The sequence below is a fragment of the Aricia agestis genome, chromosome 9 (genome assembly GCF_905147365.1).
Source record: "Aricia agestis chromosome 9, ilAriAges1.1, whole genome shotgun sequence".
NCBI classification, from domain to species: domain Eukaryota; kingdom Metazoa; phylum Arthropoda; class Insecta; order Lepidoptera; family Lycaenidae; genus Aricia; species Aricia agestis.
Genome location: NC_056414.1, coordinates 647,676 through 670,031, shown reverse-complemented (window position 1 = coordinate 670,031; position 22,356 = coordinate 647,676). Strand labels below are relative to the sequence as shown.

At 40.2% G+C, this 22,356-nt stretch overlaps 3 protein-coding genes across 5 annotated transcripts; 2 read left to right on the top strand and 1 right to left on the bottom strand.

The window, feature by feature from the left end:
• Positions 1-3,690: 3,690 nt before the first annotated feature.
• LOC121730623 lies at positions 3,691-5,236 on the top strand. Of its 2 annotated transcripts, none has more exons than XM_042119746.1 (2): positions 3,691-3,799; positions 3,975-5,236. In XM_042119746.1, exon 2 carries the CDS (start codon positions 4,060-4,062, stop codon positions 5,158-5,160), a length of 1,101 nt encoding a protein of 366 aa, XP_041975680.1. In that variant the 5' UTR covers positions 3,691-3,799; positions 3,975-4,059; the 3' UTR covers positions 5,161-5,236. The 2 variants fall into 2 exon arrangements, with proteins under 2 accessions (XP_041975680.1, XP_041975679.1); XM_042119745.1 differs by having other exon boundaries at positions 3,691-3,867.
• A 499-nt stretch (positions 5,237-5,735) lies between these two features.
• LOC121730624 lies at positions 5,736-7,647 on the bottom strand. Of its 2 annotated transcripts, XM_042119749.1 has the most exons (4): positions 7,291-7,647; positions 6,579-6,858; positions 6,015-6,486; positions 5,736-5,859 (listed from the first exon to the last, which is right to left on the bottom strand). In XM_042119749.1, coding segments are annotated over exons 1-4 (936 nt in total). In that variant the 5' UTR covers positions 7,474-7,647; the 3' UTR covers positions 5,736-5,858. The 2 variants fall into 2 exon arrangements, with proteins under 2 accessions (XP_041975683.1, XP_041975682.1); XM_042119748.1 differs by having other exon boundaries at positions 5,736-6,486.
• A 746-nt stretch (positions 7,648-8,393) lies between these two features.
• Positions 8,394-22,228, top strand: LOC121730434 (nodal modulator 1). Its single transcript, XM_042119461.1, has 18 exons — positions 8,394-8,561; positions 8,649-9,035; positions 9,798-9,957; positions 10,125-10,373; positions 10,904-11,072; positions 11,347-11,526; positions 13,028-13,109; positions 13,379-13,569; positions 14,200-14,378; positions 14,807-14,977; positions 15,293-15,466; positions 17,852-18,032; positions 18,583-18,785; positions 19,147-19,337; positions 19,620-19,775; positions 20,627-20,720; positions 20,951-21,259; positions 21,574-22,228. Exons 1-18 carry the CDS (start codon positions 8,410-8,412, stop codon positions 21,748-21,750), a joined length of 3,405 nt encoding a protein of 1,134 aa, XP_041975395.1. The 5' UTR covers positions 8,394-8,409; the 3' UTR covers positions 21,751-22,228.
• The last annotated feature ends 128 nt before the right edge of the window (positions 22,229-22,356 follow it).

Here is a 22,356-nt window from a genome sequence, read left to right as displayed (position 1 = left end):
CATGGTGTTTGAAATTAAGTACTTTGCATAGGTACTAAGAAAATTAATTTCCCCCTTGGTAATACATATATTATATTTTGATAAAATTTAAGTTACACTGGCTTAGGGGTGAATATTGTTCATCATTAATATTGTGAGTTTTTATAGTAACTGTAAAATATTTTCTGTTTGAGTAGAACATAAAATCCAGGGTTATGCCAGCACCCCAGCAAAGATATTAATTTTTTATTTTATTTTTAATACTCCCCACACCAATTTCAGTGATAGTTATAGCCAGTTCAATTAAAACCAGGCCAGTTACGCAGGGGTAGTTTTATATTGCCTTAGTTTGTGTACTCAAGAGCACTCTCTATTCCTTCACACGCATGGATCATCTTGTACTTGTCAGACAATCAGGGTGATCAGCCTGCATTGTCCTAACCACGTCCTAACCCCCTAATCACTTAAATAAGACTTACGGCGCGCACGACAGCAGCGAGAGTGAGTTAACTACGAGCCAGCTGCTGGCGAGCACGCTGACGAAAGTAAAGCGTAGTATCTATCACCTAAACCAGACTAGGAATATGAAAGGAGAGCTGAAGTCTGGTATGGGAGAAGAACTACTAAGTGTAGTTGACCTATTAAAAGAAATTATAGCCAGGGATGGGAAAGAGATAGGACCACAAAAAGGAAAAGTACGGACTAGGGACTCTGGGACACAGTGTGATCAGGTTAAGGATAGAGTGGGCATAGAATGCAAATGCATGGAAGAGTTAAAGGAAGAGATAAGCGAATTTAGGGAGGAGTATAAGAGTGAGTTGCTAGAAATTAGAAATTATTTAGTGGATGCCGCCTGTCTTAATGTGGATAGTATCCACGTTAAGATAGAGGACGAGAACGCGAAGGTGATAGATAAGGTATCGGAATTCGGATCAAATAGATAAACAAATAGGAACTTTGACGGATGCGGCTGGGGAGGGGGGGGGTCGCAGTGCGTAATGAACCGGAGTCAGTGACACGTCCAACTTACGCGAGTGTCACCCGGGGAGGAGGAAAATCCCAATTACCATCCAGGGAACCTAAGTACAGGACCCTCCACTCCCTAGTCGTATCGGACAAGGAAAATTTTATGCCCACAATTGAAATAGTGAAGAGTGTAGGAAGGGTTGTGGAAGCAAAGAGAGAAGGGATAAAGGTAGACCGAATTAGGAGGGGAAAAGGTAGAAAAGTGATCATAGGGTTCGGGGATAAGAAAGACAGAGAAAGAGTCAGAGACAAAATAGAAAAAGCGGGAGTGAATTTAGATACACAGATAATAGAAAATAAGGATCCCCAGATTGTGCTCTACGGGGTGCTGAAAAGCTACACTGATGACGACATTCTAGAAGCCATCAGGGAGCAAAATAAGCACCTCGTGGAGGACATCCTGGGAGGGACAGAGGATAGAATGAGTGTGAAGTATAAGAAGAAAGATAAGGATGATCACACTCAGTACGTGGTACTCAATGTGTCACCGGGGCTGTGGGTGCGTTTCACAGAGGCAGGGTATCTTTATATAGATATCCAGCGCGTCAGAGTCGCCGACCAGTCCCCCCTAATCCAGTGCTCGCGCTGCTTAGGGTACGGACATGGGCGGCGATTCTGTAGCGCTGCCGATGAGAAATGCGCCCATTGCTCCGGAACACATCACCAGTCTGAGTGTGATGATCTGAAGGAAGGAAAAAAGCCGTGTTGCACAAATTGTAAGAAGGAAGACCTAAAACAGACAAGTCATCACGCGTTCAGCACGGAATGCCCGGTGCGACAAAAGTGGGATGCCATAGCGCGAGCAACAGTCGCATATGACCCCGAGGACAAATAAGTCCTCGGTGATACTGTAAGCTACTGTAAGGGTATGCGCGCACGGGCAACTTAGTTGCTCGGCGATTTATTTGTCTCTTGATGAAGTCTAGGAGCTAGTATGAAAGTGCGCGCACGTAGCGACGCAACTCTGGGCAACTTTTTCGTTGCCCAGAGCCCGCGACGCAACTGTCTCCTTCCCTATTGGTTTCTATGCAAGTGCGCGCACGGGCAACAAAAAAGTTGCCGACCGGCCAGTTGCCACTCGACCGCCGCTGCGTGAGTTTGTGTGAACTTGCAGCAATGAGTTTCTAAAATACTAGAGTACTTTCGACACTCATTCTAAAGTAATTATTTTTTTTTTGGGTATGCTCTCAATTTCATAAAACTAGTATAAAATTTCCCGAGAGTCAGCCGATCGCTCCATAGTGGATGCACCCAATATTCTATTTTTCGACGCTTTCTTCGGTTTTTTATAGCGAGTGCAACGACCACAGCCGTCTCGACCAAATCCATGTTGATGACTGTCAAGAAAAAAACTGAAAAAAGTCGGGTTGCTGTCGCTCTCGTGCGCGCACCCCGGCGACATGGCAATTATTTTTTCGAAAGAGACAAATAAATCGCCGAGCAACTAAGTTGCCCGTGCGCGCATGGTCTTAAGAGAACAGGATATAAGATATTGTATGTAGTTTATAATTGTTATTAAATGCAGCAATAAAGGTAAATGTGCTGTGTGGAAAAAAAAAAAACCACACGACTTTGCATACATGTTATTATTGTAAAATAAGAAAGCATGTAAGGCATAGGTAAGCTTGACAATGCACAACACATATAAAGTTACCACCTCCTACCTCAAGATATGAAACATCTGTACCGTCGATTGCGCGCGCTCACCGACCACACAACCACGTGGTTGTGTGGTCGGTGCGCGCGCTATAGAGTCCACAGACTACTTAGGGAATAGAGTCCCACAAAATATTGCGATTACATTATTATTGTAATAATCATGTAAGCAACCACTCGCGCCGGGAGTTCCGGGCTGGATGCACAAACTGTATAGGAGATTTTGCAACACCCATACTGAAATATTAAGAGAAAATAAGGGCCATCTTTTGGTATATAATAACGTTTAAAATATATTTTAATGTAACGCATAAAACACAATTCTATCATATTAAAAATGTTAAAAAATTATAATTAAGTATATTATACTCTCGAAAAATTTAAGAAAAATATAACAAGTAAATGTAATAGTTTAAAGTTAATAAATGTAATTCAACACAAGTAATAAATATAATAATATGAATGTTATAACGATATAAATATGAAAAAGAAAGAAATGTGATAAGTAGTATAAAAATAATGAATGTAATTATAAAAGTAATAAATATAATAATATGAAGGTAATAAATGTAAAAGTAGGTATAGAATGCAACAAACTTAATGAAATACGCAAACTGTAAGTGAAATAGAAATATAATTAAGATACAAGTTAATGTAAACAGATATAAGGATACAAATGTACAGAAAAATTATAAGTAAAAAATTCATAAAAAAATTCGAAATTGTAATAATAGGGTATTTGACAACATTTAAAATAAATTATAATTTATGGTCATCCTAATAAATTATAGGTAAATTAAACGTATTTCAATATAATTTCATTAAAATAATATGTATTTTCAGAGGATTTCGTAAGAAAAGTCGAATAAAATTGTCTTTGTTTTTTCGGTGATAGAAACGCTCTCTCATTGGTTGCAATCGTAGTGACGTCACACGCAAGTAAACAAAGCTTCTTGACTGGAGTTTAGTACGCCGTTTACGTGATAAATAGTGTTTGATTAGATTTTTATGTGATTATTCACAATTTCTAGTACAAATATTAACTACGTTACTCACAACAGCTATAATAATATCTAAGATGGACTCCAATTACGTGCGAGCAGATAACAGCAACCTACCTAAGATCGATCCATTCATGGTAGAACTATTTTTTAAAAACAATGCAGTTTATTATGCTTCTGAAGTAAGAAATATAAAAACAGTAGTGTAAGTACCACTCGATAATTATAAATTTGGGTTTTGTACAATACATCATTCGTGTATTTTAGGTTATGTAATAAAAATATTCAGTGCCTTTTCTGTTTTATTTGCAGGTCTGCAAGAGAGTCGTACGGTGATGATGCCGTTGGCTACGTTCAACTGTACCGCGACAATGGGATTTGTACAGTAAAATGCAAAATGTGCCCGGAACATAAAGTGCGCACCAAAGCTTACAATGTTACCCTGGTCGTAAATGAAAATGACGGTGTGATAATAAGCTGTGAGTGCCATGACTGTGCGGCTTCAGCTGGCGGATGTAAACACGCGGTAGCCTTTTTGATGTGGGTCCATCGTCGCAGCGAGGAACCAGCATGTACATCGGTCGAGTGTTACTGGAAGAAGCCTGTTCTGTCTAGAGTAGGAACCACTTTAAAGTTCATCACTATAGAACAAATGACCAAGACCCCTGTTCCACACAGACCTAGCACATCAGCACTATACGAAGATTTTATTTCAGAAGCCAAAAAGAGAAAAATTAACAAGTGTGAATTGCTAAAATTTCAAGATGATTTTGTGCATAGTGACATTATGAAATACTCATTACATAGTTTTATGATAAATCTACCTCAAGAAACTAAAAATGATATAGACATGCTCTTAGGCATAATGAAAAGTACATTCACAAGTGACATTATCAAAAGTGTAGAAGAAGCAACAAGGCAGCAGAATAAAAGTAGCTTATGGTATGAGATGCGGTATGGCCGCATAACTGCTTCAAAGGCCCATGAAGCTAGTGTCTGCCACACACCTGATGGAACATTAGTGGCCACTATAATGGGTGCGAAAATTCCTGATACAGTGGCCATGAAAAGAGGTAGAAAATTAGAACTTTCTGTCCGTAAGACTGTAAGCAAGAAATTGAAAAAAAAAATAACTTCCTGCGGGCTTTATATCTGTAAAGACAATCCTGTGATTGCTGCATCTCCTGACGGTGTAATGAACGATGCTGTTATAGAAATAAAGTGTCCTACTAAGACCAAATCTAAAGGAAATTATATAAAAAATGGCATCCTTTCTGAAAAATGTAGAGCGCAGGTGCAACTGCAAATGTATGCAACTGGTCTGCAAAAATGTTATTTTTGTGTAGCGGACAGTAACTTCGAGCAGACACAAAAAGTTGACATCATTTTAGAATACTATGATGATGATTATGTAAATAACTTAATAAATAAATTAGATTCATTTTGGAAACACAATATATACCCCATATTACTATGTAATACAAATATATGTGAGTGAGCAATAAAAAACATTTTATAAAGGTAAAAATATATTATTTCATTTTGATTCCTTAACTAGCTAGCCACATTATTTAATTAGAGAATCCTGCAAATTAATTAGTGCACAAGCAATAATAATAATATGGTCAAGGAAACGACGCATATTTGTATTTATAACTGAATGTTGCTTTAACATGTGAAATTCCCTTAATCGTCTTATGACTCTTTCAATATGAATTCGTAAGCTTGCAATGATTTTAGTTTGTCGAACTTCAGATTTAGTCAATTTTGCACCAGCCCTTACACTAGGTGGTCTTAATAATTTCATTCCTTTTGCATGAAGTAAAGGTTCAAGGTGCTTAAAGCCTCTGTCAGCCAAGATGTAAGTTCCTGGCTCTAACCCATTTATAAAGCTACAGTTTTCTACTATGGTGACATCACTGGTTCTGCCACCGAACCCTTGTGATACATAATTGACTAAACCATTAGGTGTACATGAAATTAAATACTTCACAGTATTCCCTTTTTTATAGTCTGACCATGTTAATGCCTGATATAAAGCCTTGGAGGGTTTCTGTATATCGATTTCCAGACAATCAATGATACAACTGACATTGTAATAATTGTGCCTGAATGCAATTGGGAGATTCTTTTTTATGTTTTTTTTTGTCTAAAGCAACAATAAATTTGTTTAATACACTACTTAATATTGGGATATTAGACAAAAATATTTTACTTGCATATGATAGAGATATTCCAAAATTATCTTCTAATTCTGAAAATGTGCTATTTAGTCTAATTTTCTTTAAACAAAGTAAAATATGTTCAATTTTTATATTAGTGTGCTTATGAATTAACTGAATCAAAAAATAACAGTCTTTGGAAATACCAATATACATTGTAGGTTTGTTTTCAATCAAACGCATAGTATTTTTAAGGCACTGCATTTTTTCCATATCTTCAGTCTCGGTGGCAAAACTCTCAGAGTCAGTCACTTTTGATGATGATGATGTAGATGTAAGTACAAAAGGAGACAAATGGCCACTTTCCAAACAAGATATTTCACTGTCTGATCTTTCATCTTCAAGGACAATCTTTTTCTTCACTGCGTTAACAGCTCCTGAGTGTGATGGATGAAGACGACATGGTTCAATTTTCAAGGGTGAAGTGAAACTGGATGTTGTACACACTTTGGACGGTGAGGTAGAAATACTTTTATTTTGTGATCGTACTTGCACAGCTTTGCTCCTAAAATGTTTAGTCACTTTCATTGTTACTTGAACAGATTTTTCAACGGTTACTACAGTTTCAGTAGAAGTTTCTTTGTCTAGAGTTTTTGGTATTTCTGAAAAGACAAACGCACAATATTGATTATTTCATACAACAAATTTTTAAGTTTCAGTATTATTTCATAATAAATACATAAATGGCATGTACCTTCCAGCATAACAGTATCTTGTACTGTAATACTGTCATGTTGTTGATTCATACTTTCAACATCCGTTTCAGTAGTGCTTTGACTTTCCAAACATTCCGCAACAAGACTTTTTCTTTGCCTTTTAAGGGACGTATCTCGAGAAGGTCCAGGTTGAGGGGACAGTCGTCTCTTGCGATCCTCTTGACAATGAAATTTTGTTGGTACAGCCTCATCTGTCAAAAATATCTTCTGACTGAAGCCCATTTTGTATTTCAAGTAGTTTGTTGTATCTTTTTCTATCTGTAATAAAATAATACATAATAATATTAAAGGTTTTTTTGTTTTGATTGATGATCTTTTTCCCATAGTGCTCCGTTTCCTTTAGGCCAACCGATACCTCTATTTATTGTATTAGTAGTTATTGTATTTAGGATTCAGTACCTATGACATGGTATGTTTATATTTCTCTAAGACCCAACTATGAGACCTACTTATATCTAATTTACAAACATTTGCCAATGTTATATGTACCGTACCGTACGGTACCTATTTATCAATGTTGTGTTTGACACAAAAGACAATAATATTACTATCAACAGTCAACAATATGCGACAATATTTTCAAAACATAATACCTACATTAAGTACAGGTTATTATTATGATAATCTGGTATGAAATTCTAGATAACTTCTGTCTAGTGTCTTATTAACTTAATTTAAATACTTACTTACATCAAAGTGATCTTCACACATAAAAATGTTTGAATGCGATAAAACGCTCTTTGGGTCTCTTCGAGCTAATTGTAACCACATTTTTCGTCTTTTGGGATTAGTTGGAACAGAAACGAATATTTTTTCTGGAGTTTTTAAAGACGTATTTTTACATTCTGGCACTGCACACCATTTATACACCATTATCACGGATTAATTAAAGAAAAACCACGGAAAAACAGCTTAGCTCTTTTGATTGTAACTTTGTTTACTTGCCAGTGACGTCATCGACGTCATGTGATCGTCGCCATTTTCTAAATAGCGTTTTTCGCGCGACTTGGAGAATTTAAACTTTAATATTCATTTTCTTTGCTAATACAAAATATTTCCAGGAAATATTAATACAATATGTTTATTTCATAACAAAGAATAGTTTAAAAATATTTTTCAAAAATTGTCAAATACCCTAATCGGGCAAATAATTGTCCCTTCTTGTGGAAGGGGGAACAAGAGGTCCCAAGTGAGGGGCCGTATAAAAAAAAAAAAAAAAAACAAAAAACCTCGTCCTAACTCAGTGGTCCCCAACCTTTTTTTTATGCGGGCCACAGTTCACAAGTAAATACATGTTTTGGTCTTGGCCGCAACAAAAAATTTTTAGGGTTAAAAAAAAAACGGTCTTCAAAATTAAAGATGATTAAAGTGTGGAAAAAAAATTAACGATTTTCACGACGACTTTACAATGTTTTGCCGGTGGGCGTGCCGCGTCAATTTCAAAATGGTCTAACGCATGCGGCCGGGCCGCGGGTTGGGGATATTCATATTCATATTTCTTTATTTGCTTCAAAAGTGGTACATTTTGGTGTTACAGTTAATAGTTATAGCTGTCCTAACTCCTAACCAAACTAGGAAATAACAAGTTTCCAACGCGGGAATCGAACCCATGACCTTAGAGCATTAAACCAGCCTGGTTTAATGCTCTAAGCCCATGACCTCCGAGTAGAGAGCTTTAGTTATTGTTCCGAGGCCACGCTCTAAAGAAGAGCGAAAAAAATTATAATGTCATTTTGTCAATAATTGTCATTTCTCATATTATGTCATTGTCAAATGCCAATTGTCATTTCGTGGTGGGGAAAAGCTGAAATGGCTTTCCTCAATTTTCCTAATTTTTTGATAATAAATTCATTATTTACTTTAAGCATTATAACACAATGTAGGACTAACGATATATTAGGTTGCGGGGGATTTGTAAAGAGTCACGTCAGCTTGGATTTTTCAAAAATCGAAATTGGCTTGTAAGTTAACCTAAAAGCCAATAATCTCGTTCTAATTGTACGAATTACGATGAATTGAACTCAAGGTGAACTAAATTTCGATTGTAGGTATACCAGGGAAGGGAGCTTGAAGGAAAAAACGGAGTGCGCTCCTACTAATGGTTACTACTTTTTACCGCTCTACGAGAAAGGGGACTACGTGTTGAGGGTTCATCCGCCTGCCGGATGGAGCTTCGAGCCCTCGCACGTCGATATCGTCGTCGACGGCGAGACGGACCCGTGTTCCTCCAGTCAGGATATAAATTTCTCGTTCAACGGGTTCGGTATAACGGGCCAAGTGATCACAGCCAGCCAGAAGTCTGGCCCCAGTGGTGTGAACGTGCAGCTGGTGAATGAGAAGGGTGACGTGCGGAATGCAGTAACCACAGCCGGTGGGGAGTTCCACTTCACCCCAGTGATACCTGGGAAATATGTTGTGAAGGCCTCACACTCCAAGTAAGAGTGTTTAAAGTTGTATTTTGTATTTAGTTAATAATTTGATAAACAATTTCCTTTTTTTGTCTTATATTATAACGAGCTTTTGCCTGTGGCTTTGCTCGCGTTAAGAAGTATTATTATATACAAACTTTCATCCCCTATTTGATTCCATTGGGGTTGGAATTTATCAAAATCCTTTCTTAGCGGATGCCTACGTTATAACATCTACCTGCATGCCAAATTTCAACCCGATCTGTCTAGTGGTTTGGGCTGTGCGTTGATAGATCACTATGTCAATCAGTCAGTCAACTTTGAGTTTTATATATATAGATGAGATAAGTTCGTTGACACAGAAATCTAGAAATTCTATTGGTATGGGTAATATTTACTGAACAACACCAGTGAACATTATCTTTTGTTTACTTATTTACAAAACTGTGGTAGAGTGTTATAAGATTACCCTTCATAAGGAGCAAAGTAGTACCTGGTAACACTTTTTTTTTTTTTTTTTAATAATATCTATGGCTACGCTTCACACCACGTCAGTCTGGCCCTGTGGTAAGTACCTGAAGGACTTGTGTTACAGGTACCAGACAACGGAAATATATTTAATACTTTTATACTATACATATACTTAAGATTTTTATTATATGATACACATATTTAATATTTAATTGTATATAACACTGTCTTAATAAGCTAAAACTGTTTGATTAGCTTGCTTTCAATATTGTTATTCAATATTAGGGACTGCCTAATTATTTGATATTTTAAATAAAGATGGAAGCTGGAGCCGTCACAAACAGTGGTGCAGGTGAAGGAGGGCAACACTGTGCTTCCTGTGGGATCTCTGGCCGTCCGGGGATATGATGTCACCGGGTCTGTGCACTCTTTCGGCTCTCCCATCAGCGGAATTTATGTGCTGTTGTACTCAAAAGAGGTGAGAACAAATTTTTTTTAAAATACTGGTAACACAATATAATAATAATAATTATTTTATATTATTGTGAAGATAAACTCTATCAATTATTACCAAAATTTGATAATTGATAATAAATAAAACTTGTTTAAAAAATTATTGTAAATGTAATATTGTTGCTTTTTCAGGAAAATCCCAAATTCAGAGTTGAAGGATGCAAGACTGCCCTGCTACAAGGAGTGCCTGATGCTCCCATCTGTTACTCTGTGACGGATGCCTCCGGAGAGTTCTCCTTTGGCTTGGTGCCAGCCGGAGACTATAAGCTGCTGGCTTTGGCCAAGTCTCCCGGACAGACCACAGTCTCATACAACATCAAGCCTGACATAGTCCCACTGAATATAAAGCATGACAGCTTATTTATAAGGAATGCTTTTGAAGTGAGTTGCATTATTTTATAAAAATTGTGTCCTTACATCTATATATATATATAAAGCTCAAAGGTGACTGACTGATTGACATAGTGATCTATCAACGCACAGCCCAAACCACTGGACGGATTGGGCTGAAATTTGGCATGCAGGTAGATGTTATGACGTAGGCATTCGCTAAGAAAGGATTTTGATCAATTCCACCTCCAAGGGGTTAAAATAGGGGATGAAAGTTTGTATATAATAATACTTCTTAACGCGAGCGAAGCCGCGGGCAAAAGCTCGTGTACACATAAATGTAAGGACACAGCTTGTAATTACTTACATAATTTCTCTGTAATATTTTGCAAGTATGATGCTAAAGATAATAAGACTGTTATTTGTATGAAATGAGACAATCAGGATTAACACCTGTAGTGGTACAAAATGCACAGAATTCACACAGTAAAAAGTATACAATGTATAGGTCAAGGTTTTACTTTTTAATTTTAATGTAGTAGTAGTTGTTTTCATTTGATAAAAATCTAGATATTTTTTAGGTGACTGGATTCAATGTAGTGGGATCTGTGCTCTCAGCCCCTGGTGGTAGCGGCATGGCGGGAGTGCGCGTCCTGATGGGCGGGGAACCCATAGCCACCACCAACAAGGCCGGACAGTTTCCCATGAGAGATCTCAAGCCTGGCGTGTATACTTTAACTTTCCAGCATGGTAAGCTTTTAAGAGATTTGTGTGTGTGTTGTATTTTTTAAATAAATTTATATGGCAATCTTATTACTTATTACGAAAGAGATTTATATCTTAAACAGTAGATATTTCAGCCGCTTTTTCGCGGCGTTCGTGGCGCTCTCTGCCTATAAACGGTAAATTAAAGGTACTTATCGGTAATTTACTAGAACTTGCAATGTGCAATATTAACATAGTATGTTATGGAGAAATAGTACTACACAACATACTATGTTAAAGTAATAGTTTTCAATTACAGAGCAGTGCGAGATAGAGGCGACGCGGGTTCAGGTGTCGGCCGGGGGCGTATCGGCCGTCACCGCAGCAGTCGCCCGCTGGCGCGTGTGCGGCGCGCTCGCCCCGCCCTCCGCCCGCACGGTCAGCGTGCACGCCGCACCCGACCGCCCGGTTGTCGCCACAGCTCGTGCTGATAATGATGGTACATATTATGTCGAGATTGCGTCACCAAATTTGTTTATTTACAGTTGCTGTAACTTTCCTATCATATTTAAACTTTTTAATCGGGACTTAACGCGACTTATTTAAGTAGTAATGCTACTACGAGTACATACTTTTTCTCGACGTTTCCATGTACTGTGAAGCTTTGGAAGAGGTACGTTGATGATGTTTTTTGCATTATTAATGGAGGTCAACAGGAAATAGAACAGTATGTTAATTACCTTAACTCAATCCATCCAAAAATAAAGTTCACCTACGAGATGGAGAAAAACAGATGCCTCGCATTTTTGGATGTGGAGATCAAAGTGAAGGAGGATGGTACATTATCCCACACTGTGTACAGAAAACCTACACACACTGACAGATATCTACACGCATCTTCTCATCATCATCCTCGGCATCTTCAATCTGTTATATCATCATTAACAAACAGAGCTCATAACCTTTGTGACCCTGAACATTTACCCAAGGAGCTAACACATGTTCAGGAGGTACTTAGACGTAACGGGTATAAGGTGTCGAGGGGATTGAGAAGACAGAAGGAGAAAACGAGGTATCCAGAGGTGAACCGTCAAGCAGCATTTTTACCATACATCAAAGGCGTAACGGACAAAATTGGAACAGAGCTGAGGAAATACTCCATTAAGACTGTGTATACTCCGTTACGTAAAATATCACAAGTACTTCGGTCACCAAAGGATTCCTTACCTTTCCAAACTCCTGGGGTTTATAAAATAGATTGTAGCTGTGGTAGTTCGTACATTGGCCAAACGAAACGGACTATTGGCGAAAGAGTGAAAGAGCACATAGCCGCAGTGAAAAATCGCCAGACAAATAAATCCGCGGTAGCAGAACATCTGCTTGATATGGGGACTAATCACTGGATGGAGCTACACGACCCTAAAATCCTCTCTACGGATCGTCATTACCACACGAGAGTAATACGTGAAGCAATTGAAATTAAAAAGTACAAAAATTTCAATCGTGAGGACGGATTTAAATTGTCGCCCGCCTGGAATCCAGTGATCAATAAGTGCAAACCGCGTGTGTCACCTCTGTCTATAAGTGTAAACCCGGATACAGTTAGTGTTGTGTGTCGCAGTGAACCTACTGACTTTCAGTGTATTGGAACAAAAATATTGGACAATTCGAGGGTAGTCGTAGAACCGACCGCCCGGTGCAAACGAAGACGTCGCGCTCCTGCAGTCCCCTCGTGACCACGGCCGTTGCAACACGGCCGAAACGTCGAGAAAAAGTATGTACTCGTAGTAGCATTACTACTTAAATAAGTCGCGTTAAGTCCCGATTAAAAAGTTTAATTATAATGCAACGCGAAAGTTTAAAATGTTTCCTATCATATACTTTCGGAAACGATATAGCAAAGTATTAGTGATGGGTCATTGAACAAGTTTCTACCTACATAAAATATATTATACACAGAAGTAAATAATATTTTTAAGATTACCTTTTTTGTATAATAGGAAAATGGTGCACCTTCCTACCGCCCGGCACATACTCGGCGCGCGTGGAGGTCTCAGAGCAAGAACAGAGAGAAGGCTTACAGTGAGTATTGGTAAAGTTATAATTAGGTTATCCAATGGCGAAATACTTAATGTCTGTATCAATAACAGTAAGTTAGTACGAGTAGACGCCGAACACAATTTTTAAATCACATAAAAAGTACAAAAACCTCATTATTGCAAATAGAAAATGTGTCCGAGCGTTAATATTAAAAGTGTAGAAAGTACATACAAACATTCTCTGTGAAAATACAAGGCGCAGAAACTACCATTTCATCGTGACTGAATGTAGCTTTTGGCTTTTCCCAATAGATTCTACCCCGAGTGGCGTTCTATATCGGTGGGGCGGGGCGCGGTGACTGACGCGTCGTTCTCGATGGTGCGTGTGAGCGTGCGCGGGCGAGTGCGGTGCGGCGCGCGCTGCGGACACGTGCGCGTCACGCTGCGCCCGCTCGCCGCTGACGGTAGCTATACCGCGCCGCCGAGGACAGCGGAACTCAAGGGTATGTAGGGTAACTTAAAAACCAAACCAGAAGCGCTGTACTTGCATGCTTCACTCTAAAATTGTAATAAGGTATGTACAACCATTTTTGACATGGCTGTGGGATGTTAAATATTAAAAAGTGAAGTCAAAAATATACGATATGTCAAAAAAGTGAAGAAATTAAAAAGTGGCAACATCGTAGTGTCATCCCTTTCAAATCAATCTAAGAGAAAATGGACAGACTTTATATTTTTCAATGACAGACTTTATATTTTTCAATGTTAAAAATATTCTAACACAAATGAATTAGCCTGCCAAACCTACGCGACCAAAGCGATTGCGAAGCTGGAGCGTCTGCAACGCGGGACGTTCGCGGCGGTTGAGCAGTAATAATCTACAGTTCGCACCATAGTCTACTACTGTCTACCGTAGTCTAGACTAGACTAGAGTAGTCTAGTACTGTGCACACCAGTTTCACGTTGCAGACGCTACCGTCCCGCGTCCCGCGTTGACCTAAGTATGTTATAATACGTACTTTTTGTTTACATGTGACGTAAGTAAATACAGCGCGTTTGAGTTTTTAATTTTCTTCCGTCACTTGTGCTAATTAAAACATGTATAATTATTGATGTAAGTGATACTCGTGCAGACGAGCAGTACGTGTTCGAGGAGGTGTCGCCGGGCAGCGTGGAGGTGTCTGCGGTGTCGCGGCGCGTGTGCTTCCACGAGCCGCGCCGCAACGTGCTCGCCGCGCACGACGCCCCGCCCCTCGCCGACTTCGAGCCGCGCGGACTGCTGCTAAGACTGAGCCTGTCGCACGAATCCGATGTAAGTGAGATAGGTATATGGGGATAGTGATTATCACTGACACACTGGCTCTACGCGAACTCAAATTAACTTATCAGTAAATTAACAAATAATTTCTTCAGGAACAGTCAGCAGATCAACGATTTATAGTGTTGCAAATAAGTAGAAAAATTTAATATTTATTAAACACATGAGGGATAAAACAGCCAGAGTTTACAAAAAAATTAGGAATAACAATCAACTTAACGCACAACACACAACAACATTAACATAAAAAAACATAAAGGTATAAATCGATTATGGCTAACAGTCGTGTTTGGTCCTATGGCTGAACATATTTATGTTTCCATCGTTAACATATTTCGCAATCAACTAATTTAATTTGTAACTTATGTAATATCCATTCATTATTATTATTTTAGTAAGGAAATAAATGAACCGTTTTTCAGGTGGAGTACGAGAGCGAGACGGGCGAGCGCGGTAGTCTGGCGCTGCCGGCGGGCGAGTCGACGCGCTGCCTGCCCGCCGCCGACCGCTACACGCTGACGCCGCGCGGCTGTCACCGCATGCGACCCGCTAGCGTCACTGTCGACATGACGCAGCCCGGGGATGACGCGCCGGTAAGACGCTAGCGTAGTCACGAACGGGGCTTTGACATCGTGTGACCTTCTTATTTATAAAAAAAAAACAGCGCAGTGAATTAGTAAAAGATAACGTATCAATTCAACGAGCGAGGGGAGGGGAAGGTGGCTAAAAATGTTATAAAGGGGGAAGCGGTAAGACCCCAATCACAAAAAATGCCCTAAGCAATACTTGAACTCTTCCTAGTCATTGCATTTAGCATCATGGATGCAAACTAGTTTGTTTGTATTACCATAGACAAAGGCAAATGACACCGTAGACAAATAGAACCATAGACAATAACTATATTTCAGCTGGTATCGTTCTTGGCGGAAGCGCACGCGGCGACGGTGACCGTGTCGGCGCCGAGCGGCGTGACGCGGTGTCAGCTGCTGGTGACGGTAGACGGCGCCACCGAGACGGTGAACCTCAAGCCGGTGCCGCGCGGGGACGACGTGCTGTTCGAGCACACGCTGTATCTCGCCGAGGTAATATATCGACGTATTCAATTTATATTATGAACTAGAGAAGTTGATACCTAGGCAGATGGCGGACCTAAGTAGTTTGGTCGCGTTACGTCAAACCCAGCCGACCGATCACAGCTAACATTGAATTGACATAAGCCGACCACATAACGTAGGTCCTTTAACTGCCTAGGAATCAATTTTCTCGATGGTACCTAGATTTCGATAGCATGACGCTACTTGGTCCGCCAAAGTCTATTCAGATTACACAAAGAAAAGTAGGAGTAATAAAGTTTGGTCGCGGAGTATGTGAAATTCCGTACATTGACATGGACGCACTGACCTCTATAACACACTGGACAGGCTATGCCGTACAAAATGACAGCTATTTCTTATGCCGATTTGAAGCGCCGCGGTGAGCGTACTGCGAACTAATTTATATAGAAAACTAGCTGTTGCCCGCGACTTCGTCCGCGTGGACTTCAGTTTATAGCGCGCGATGTCAACAAAATTGGTGTCAAAAGCTTTAATAAACAAACCCTGGTACCCCTTAAATCAAAACAACTGTGCAGTGTCAGTAGGGTTGCTGAGGATTCCTCTTCCGCTTCCTCATAATGAGGAAGTTCCGCAATATTTTGGGTTCCTTAACCGTTACCGCATCCTCATAAATAAAAATAAAAAAAACCTCTTGCGCTATCGCTTCCTCAAAATTTAAGAAGAATTTATGAGGAATTTCACTGCGCATGCGCGTCGCGTATCCATCTTTTTTGTGTGCGTGTGTTGTGTATGTTACTGAACTCTTCCTTAATTGCTGGGATTTTGATGATTCTTTATTGTGTGTGTTTTGAGAATGGTTCAGATTCATAGTTGGGTCCACTGGAAAATGCCCTTTTAATTATTTTTTGTGTAATGTATGTACCTAGTTATGGATAGACATGACAAAGACTTTTGGGTTGGGTCCGCTAGTATTTATAATTTCCTATCATCCTCTTCCTCATCCGCTTCCTCTTCCGCTTCCTCATCCGCATCCTCTTCCTCAAGAAATATCCTCTTCCTCATCCGCATCCTCTAAATTTGCGCGTGAAAATTCCTCTTCCTCCTCTTCCTCATAATCACTTTCTCAACAACCCTATTAGTGTGCTTATAATATTTCAATTTTTTAAATTAATCTTTTATTTTATGCCAAATTTTTAAGCTTATTTAGCCCCCCAATTACACAACTTTACCCTACACTTTACCCATAAACTATTTATCATGGATAGGTTTAAGGTTACGTCACTGCATAGATAAAGTACTGATTTAATAAGTAACGTAAAAAATAAGTAACGTATAAAAGAAATAACAATCGAAATCAGTGTTGCAGAAATGACCTTTATGAAATCGGTGTTGCTACCAACTAAAAATCGGGAGAAATAGGGAGATTGCTGCCTAAATAAGTCAAATTAAAACACGTGTTAAAGTTATTAATCATTAGCCTATTGTCTAAGCTGCAAGAAGGAGATAAATCTCCTTCTAGCAGCTATCGGACGAATGATTAGAAAATGAAAAAATGAAAATTTAAAATTTGAAACTTGTCGCATTCATAATCGACGTACGGTATTTCAAAAATATATTCCCCTACAATAATAATATTCAACTTTAGTGAGTATGAATTACAGCCTAAATTTGCTTGTTTATTGAAAGGCCAATCTAATGCCTTGCCCCTTAGGGAATAACCCTAACTTGGGGAATAAAATAATAATAATAAAAATGTTAAATTTGGTGTTACAAACTACAAAATCAGTATAAATTAAGTTTAATGTTCTAAAATTATTTGTTTGCCAAAATCAAGAGATCTACCGATAAATCGGTAACTTTTACAACACTGATCGAAATAAATTTTAATATAAATGCGCAAGTTAAAAACAGAAAATACCGGATTTATGAATTTAGATGTCTATTTTTAATAATACATAAATAAAACCAATTAACATAATATTATGTATCTAACGGCCGTTCCCAATATTCAATCTATCTCTAGTTTGACATACAACCGATCGCAGCTAACATTGAATTGACATAAAATATATGTCTCTAATATCTAATGTGAGCTATTCTTATCTCTAGTAGAGCAAAACCAGAGATAGATCAAATATTGGGAATGGCTGTTAGTTATCAGGATAAGTATGGATAATTAATCTTTTCTTAATTTGTATAGTTAATCAGGATAAGTTTGGACTTTGGATAACTAACTTACTAACTAACTTAACGCTAAATTAATCTACAGTTACGGTACGGTACTACGGTGCAGTATATGCCTGTAGCGCCAGGCAAAAAAAACACTAATTTAGTTATAAGTTTAATTATCTGGATTTACCCTGTGTCCGAACTTACCCTGATTAACCTTATTGTTTACGCGTGATATTCCAGGGTGCGGTGGCGGAGATAGTGGCGCAGTCGCCGGAGCTGGTGTGGACGGTGGGCAGCGGGCGCGTGCGCGGCGCGGGGCGGTGCCAGCCCGCGGCGCTGCGGCTGCGTGGCGCGCGCGCGCAGTACGTGCGGGGACGCATCGCGCCGCCCGTGTCGGGGGTTACTGTTACACTCACCGCTGGTAGTTACTGTTAAAGTGACTTTCCGATCTTTAACGCGGCTGGCCGCAACCGACAAAAAACAAATAAAATGCCACTTTATGTCATAGACTATAGGTATCTATTTCAATTGACATGTGTGTGGCGAACCAATGCTGTCATCACTTGTGGTGTAAAACCTAGTAGCGTAAAGTAAAATGAAACCTATGTCATAAACTGGCATTTTATTTGAATTTTTGTCGGTGGCGGTCGCCCGCGGCAAAGATCGGAAAGTCACCTTTATTGTTACAACAAGATATGTGCAACATTTTATAACGACGTTTTCTTGTAGAAATGTTTATTAGGATGTCTTCTGCTTTGGTATAAAAATTGCCTAGATGTCACTGCAGGCAGTCAAGTGTATATTATTATCCTATTCTGTCTGAATGTGGTGGACGAAATTTTACGCTGTTTTCGTACGGCCAAGTCGATGTGTTTTGTTATCTTAAAGATATTTGATAATGGCTTGCTCAGTATATAAACTTATTTTATAACTAAACTGTAGGCATTTTTAACCTTCCAAAATCTCCACAGACAACATAAAGCTGACGCAGATCACTCCAGAAGACGGCGCGTACTCGTTCGGTCCGCTCGACGCGACGCTCCAGTTCGCCGTCACCGCGCACAAGGAGTCGTACTCGTTCGGCGAGCGCCGGCCGAATGGCGACATCCCGGCGCAGAAGCTGGCCGAGATTATCGTGGAACTGGTCGATGATGCTGATGGAACACCACTTGAGGTGAGGTTCAATTGCGTCAGGGTTTTTGCTAGAAGTTTGCCAAGTTTGACATCTGTAAATAAAAATAATGTGACTACATGCCATCCGCGATTAACTTTAATCCAAAAGCCAAAAAATCGTGTGTACAGAATTTGATAAAAACTGTCAAGATTCCCTTCGTTGATCAAATGTGTATCTTGTTACTGATATTATAAATATTGAAAGAGGAGTGCATAAGCTTAAATGTTTTGTTCTTGTCTGTTACCTTAAAAAGGGCGCTTGATAAACATTTTCATTTCAAACATGGGGGTGTATATTGATGAAAGTTATCTATCGCTATATCATCTATATATCTTATCTGTGTTTCATTTAATTATGTCAGGGCGCGGTGGTGTCTGCGAGCGGCGGTCAGTTCCGTCGCAACGTGGTGTCGGACGCGGGCGGGCGCGTGCGGCTGACGGCGCTCGGCGCCGCGCAGTACTACGTCAAGCCCAACATGAAGGAGTACAAGTTCGCGCCGCCGCACCACATACACCAGCTGCCCGAGGGCGAGACGGTCAAGCTGACCTTCCGGTGAGTGGGCGTGGACAGTGGGATTAGACAACTGGGATTCGATTTCGACGCCAACGTTATAAATAGAAATAAAAAGCTATCAAACGTTCCTGCTAAGCTTGCAATACAAGATGTCAAAGCTCGTGAAAAAAAAATCACATATAAACTTGACCTTTATTTTGCCCTCTTATAATATTAATATGTCATGACTCATGGATAATCATCATTAAAATAAAATGAAGTTAATTATTAATTATTATGTTACTTATACTTGTCTCTGCAATGATAATGTTGTTATTTCAGCGGCACACGCGTGGCGTGGTCCGCGGTGGGTCGCGCGGTGACGTTGGGTGGTGCGGGCGCGGCAGCGGCCCTGCGTGCGCGCCCCGCCCCCGCCAGCGCCGCGGACACGCGCTGCGCCGCGCAGGAGGCCACCGCTGATTCCGAGGGACACTTCCGGTGAGTGTACAGTGAAAGAGGGGTATAATGGATGCGTTCCACTAAGCGCTGAAAATACTCCTTAAGGGGGCGACTAACCATAAAGTGTCGATTTTATAATTCATTTTTATACTTGAAAATAAGCCCCGAATTGTTTCATTTTCCAAAATTAGATTCTACATTATATTTTCGAGAATTCGATCTGAGCAAAAACACGATATCTTAAAATTTTCTCGATAGAAAAAAATCACAAAGATGCATCTCATTTTCACGAATTTTTCATTTATTGCCGTAACCGTGCATTGAACTAAGTTAATATTTTAACACATTGTATAAAATTCTATCATTGAGAGATCGCCTTAGCTTATTTTTAAAATGTTGTATATTTATCGAGTTATTGAGAAAAAACTAATTTGGCGATGAATCCGCGTCATTCTTTTTCACCTGGCATATGAAAGACGGGCATGAGTGTGAAGAGAGAAGGACGATGTTTGATTTTTGGGGCTAGTCGCCCTCTTAAGCCGTTCCACATGGCGACCGCGATCGTTGCGATTACGGCGAAAATATCATGACTCATGACGTCATTATTTTCGCTCATGCAATGCTAAAAAAATATGATACATTTTACCTGGAAGAAGCTACTGTTCTAGCGCAACAAACTATAGAGATCCACACTGAGTTTACAGTTGTATATCTATAGAACCTTGTGTATATAATATGCAGGCAATGTGGCTTTATAGATAAAAACAAAACATTCAATAATCGTTTGTATCCATAGCGTGAATCCCAAACGCGTTTTCCATCAAACGCTTGCAAGAGACAAGTGAATTTTAACAATGTTTCGTCACAAACCACATCATAATCTGTTTCAGTATCCGCGGTCTGCAGCCGGGCTGCGTGTACACGATAGAGCTGAAGGAGTCCGCCGAGCAGCTCGAATTGGCGCGCGCGCCGCCACCAATTGAGGTAATCCCATCTGTGGTTTAGGCTAAAATAGATTGTTAACTTAGATTTGTGATGGTCACGTACGGTACGTAGTAAAAGTAAATACTTGCATTGCAATTAAACACGCTACTAAGATAAACTACAGCTACGAATTTCTGAATATTTTGTACTCTTTTAAAACAAAACTTGTTTTTCTGTAGTCGCGTTATTGTTTTTAATTATTAGTATTTTTTACTAATCTTTCGTTGCAGGTGCGAGGCGCGGACGTGACGGGTCTCCGTCTCGTGGTGTACCGGAGCACACTCGCCACCGACAGCAGCGTACTTATCCGCGCCCCCGCCGACGCCTACCGCTCCCTGCGCCTCACCCTGGCGCCCCAGGGCGGCGGCGCCCTGCTCACCCTGCGCCCCGAGCCCCCCGCGCCCCTCGTGCAGCTGCCCCGCCTGCCCGCCGACAACAAGACCTATGTGGTGACCCTGGAGACGCCGCGCGGCGAGATCGTGCGGGAATTTGTCTCGGACGGCGTCTACAAACACTTCGATTTGGAGTACAAGCCCGAGGTAATATCGTTTACTCAATTGCATACATTTTTAACAAAACTTTTGATCAATGTAAGAATTAAAGTTTAGTACTTTCCTTTAATTTGTAGCGATACTCACAATTCGCCTAACAATCCTGCATCGCGCTATCGAAGTTTCGGAGAATGGCAAGATATGTACAACGTCTGAAATGACGTCAGTGGGCTTCGGCCTGACCAAGCATGCTATCGCTCGGTCGGAAGATCTGCCTTTTCTGACGCCACTCGCATCGTAAAAAACTCATTTTGCCAAAGCCCTTATTTGATAGTAATAATCGATGTAACTCGTGTTCCCAGGTCCGCGGCGGGTCGCAGGAGGTGCGCGGGGGGTCGATGCCGCTGCTGCTGCTGCTGGGCGTGGTGGCGGCGCTCGTCTGGCAGCGAGACCGCCTAGTCGCACTCGTCACTAAGGCGGCCGCGCTCAGACAGGAGAGAGCCAAGGTGGAGGGACGACAGAGGAAGAAGCAGCAGTAGACGGTTCCATAGGGGTGATAAAAAAATAGCGCTAGAGGATTTAGGCTTCAGGCTCGAAATCAAGATCAGACGCGGGCGTGTTCCAATGTATAGATTTATATGGACACGCCTTGAAAGCCGCTCGCCGCGTGGCGTGGCTTATCCGTATAATTCTATACATGAATTGGGACGTGCCACTCCCGCCCCGCCGCCCGCTGATTTAGAGACTGAAGCCTGATAGTTAAAACGACCTCATTCCGAAGTAATATCAGAAACGTAAAATGATAGAGCTAAATTTATATCCATATGGAGTGTGGACAGGAACGATTTAATAGGAGTGTGTCAGTTTTTTACATCTTTCGATCTAAGACTGAACTGTTTTGAGCTATTTTACTGGTGTCATGTATTTGTGTGAAACATAAAGTTTTTGGTATATTACCTTACCGGCCGCCTAGACGAGCAATTTTATTGTCAATATCACGCTTCAATTTCATTGAACAGTTTATTTGACAATTAGATTGGAGGCGCGCGATGTTCAATACAACCCTAGTCGGTCAAAAATATTACGCATTACGTGATATTGACAATAAAATTTCTCGTCTAGGCGGCCGGTTGGAAGTAGCAATA

Excerpts from the sequence above, each read along its gene's own strand:
- LOC121730624 (XM_042119748.1), bottom strand. The coding sequence starts at position 7,473 with ATGGTGTATAAATGGTGTGCAGTGCCAGAATGTAAAAATACGTCTTTA. Across the intron at positions 6,859-7,290 it reads TGTGTGAAGATCACTTTGAT|ATAGAAAAAGATACAACAAA; the intron begins GTAAGTAAGTAT and ends ATTTTATTACAG. Across the intron at positions 6,487-6,578 it reads AGATACTGTTATGCTGGAAG|AAATACCAAAAACTCTAGAC; the intron begins GTACATGCCATT and ends TTGTCTTTTCAG.
- LOC121730623 (XM_042119745.1), top strand. The coding sequence starts at position 3,740 with ATGGACTCCAATTACGTGCGAGCAGATAACAGCAACCTACCTAAGATC. Across the intron at positions 3,868-3,974 it reads AGAAATATAAAAACAGTAGT|GTCTGCAAGAGAGTCGTACG; the intron begins GTAAGTACCACT and ends TTTTATTTGCAG.
- LOC121730434 (XM_042119461.1), top strand. The coding sequence starts at position 8,410 with ATGGCTTTCCTCAATTTTCCTAATTTTTTGATAATAAATTCATTATTT. Across the intron at positions 10,374-10,903 it reads TTATAAGGAATGCTTTTGAA|GTGACTGGATTCAATGTAGT; the intron begins GTGAGTTGCATT and ends GATATTTTTTAG. Across the intron at positions 13,570-14,199 it reads GAGGACAGCGGAACTCAAGG|ACGAGCAGTACGTGTTCGAG; the intron begins GTATGTAGGGTA and ends ATACTCGTGCAG.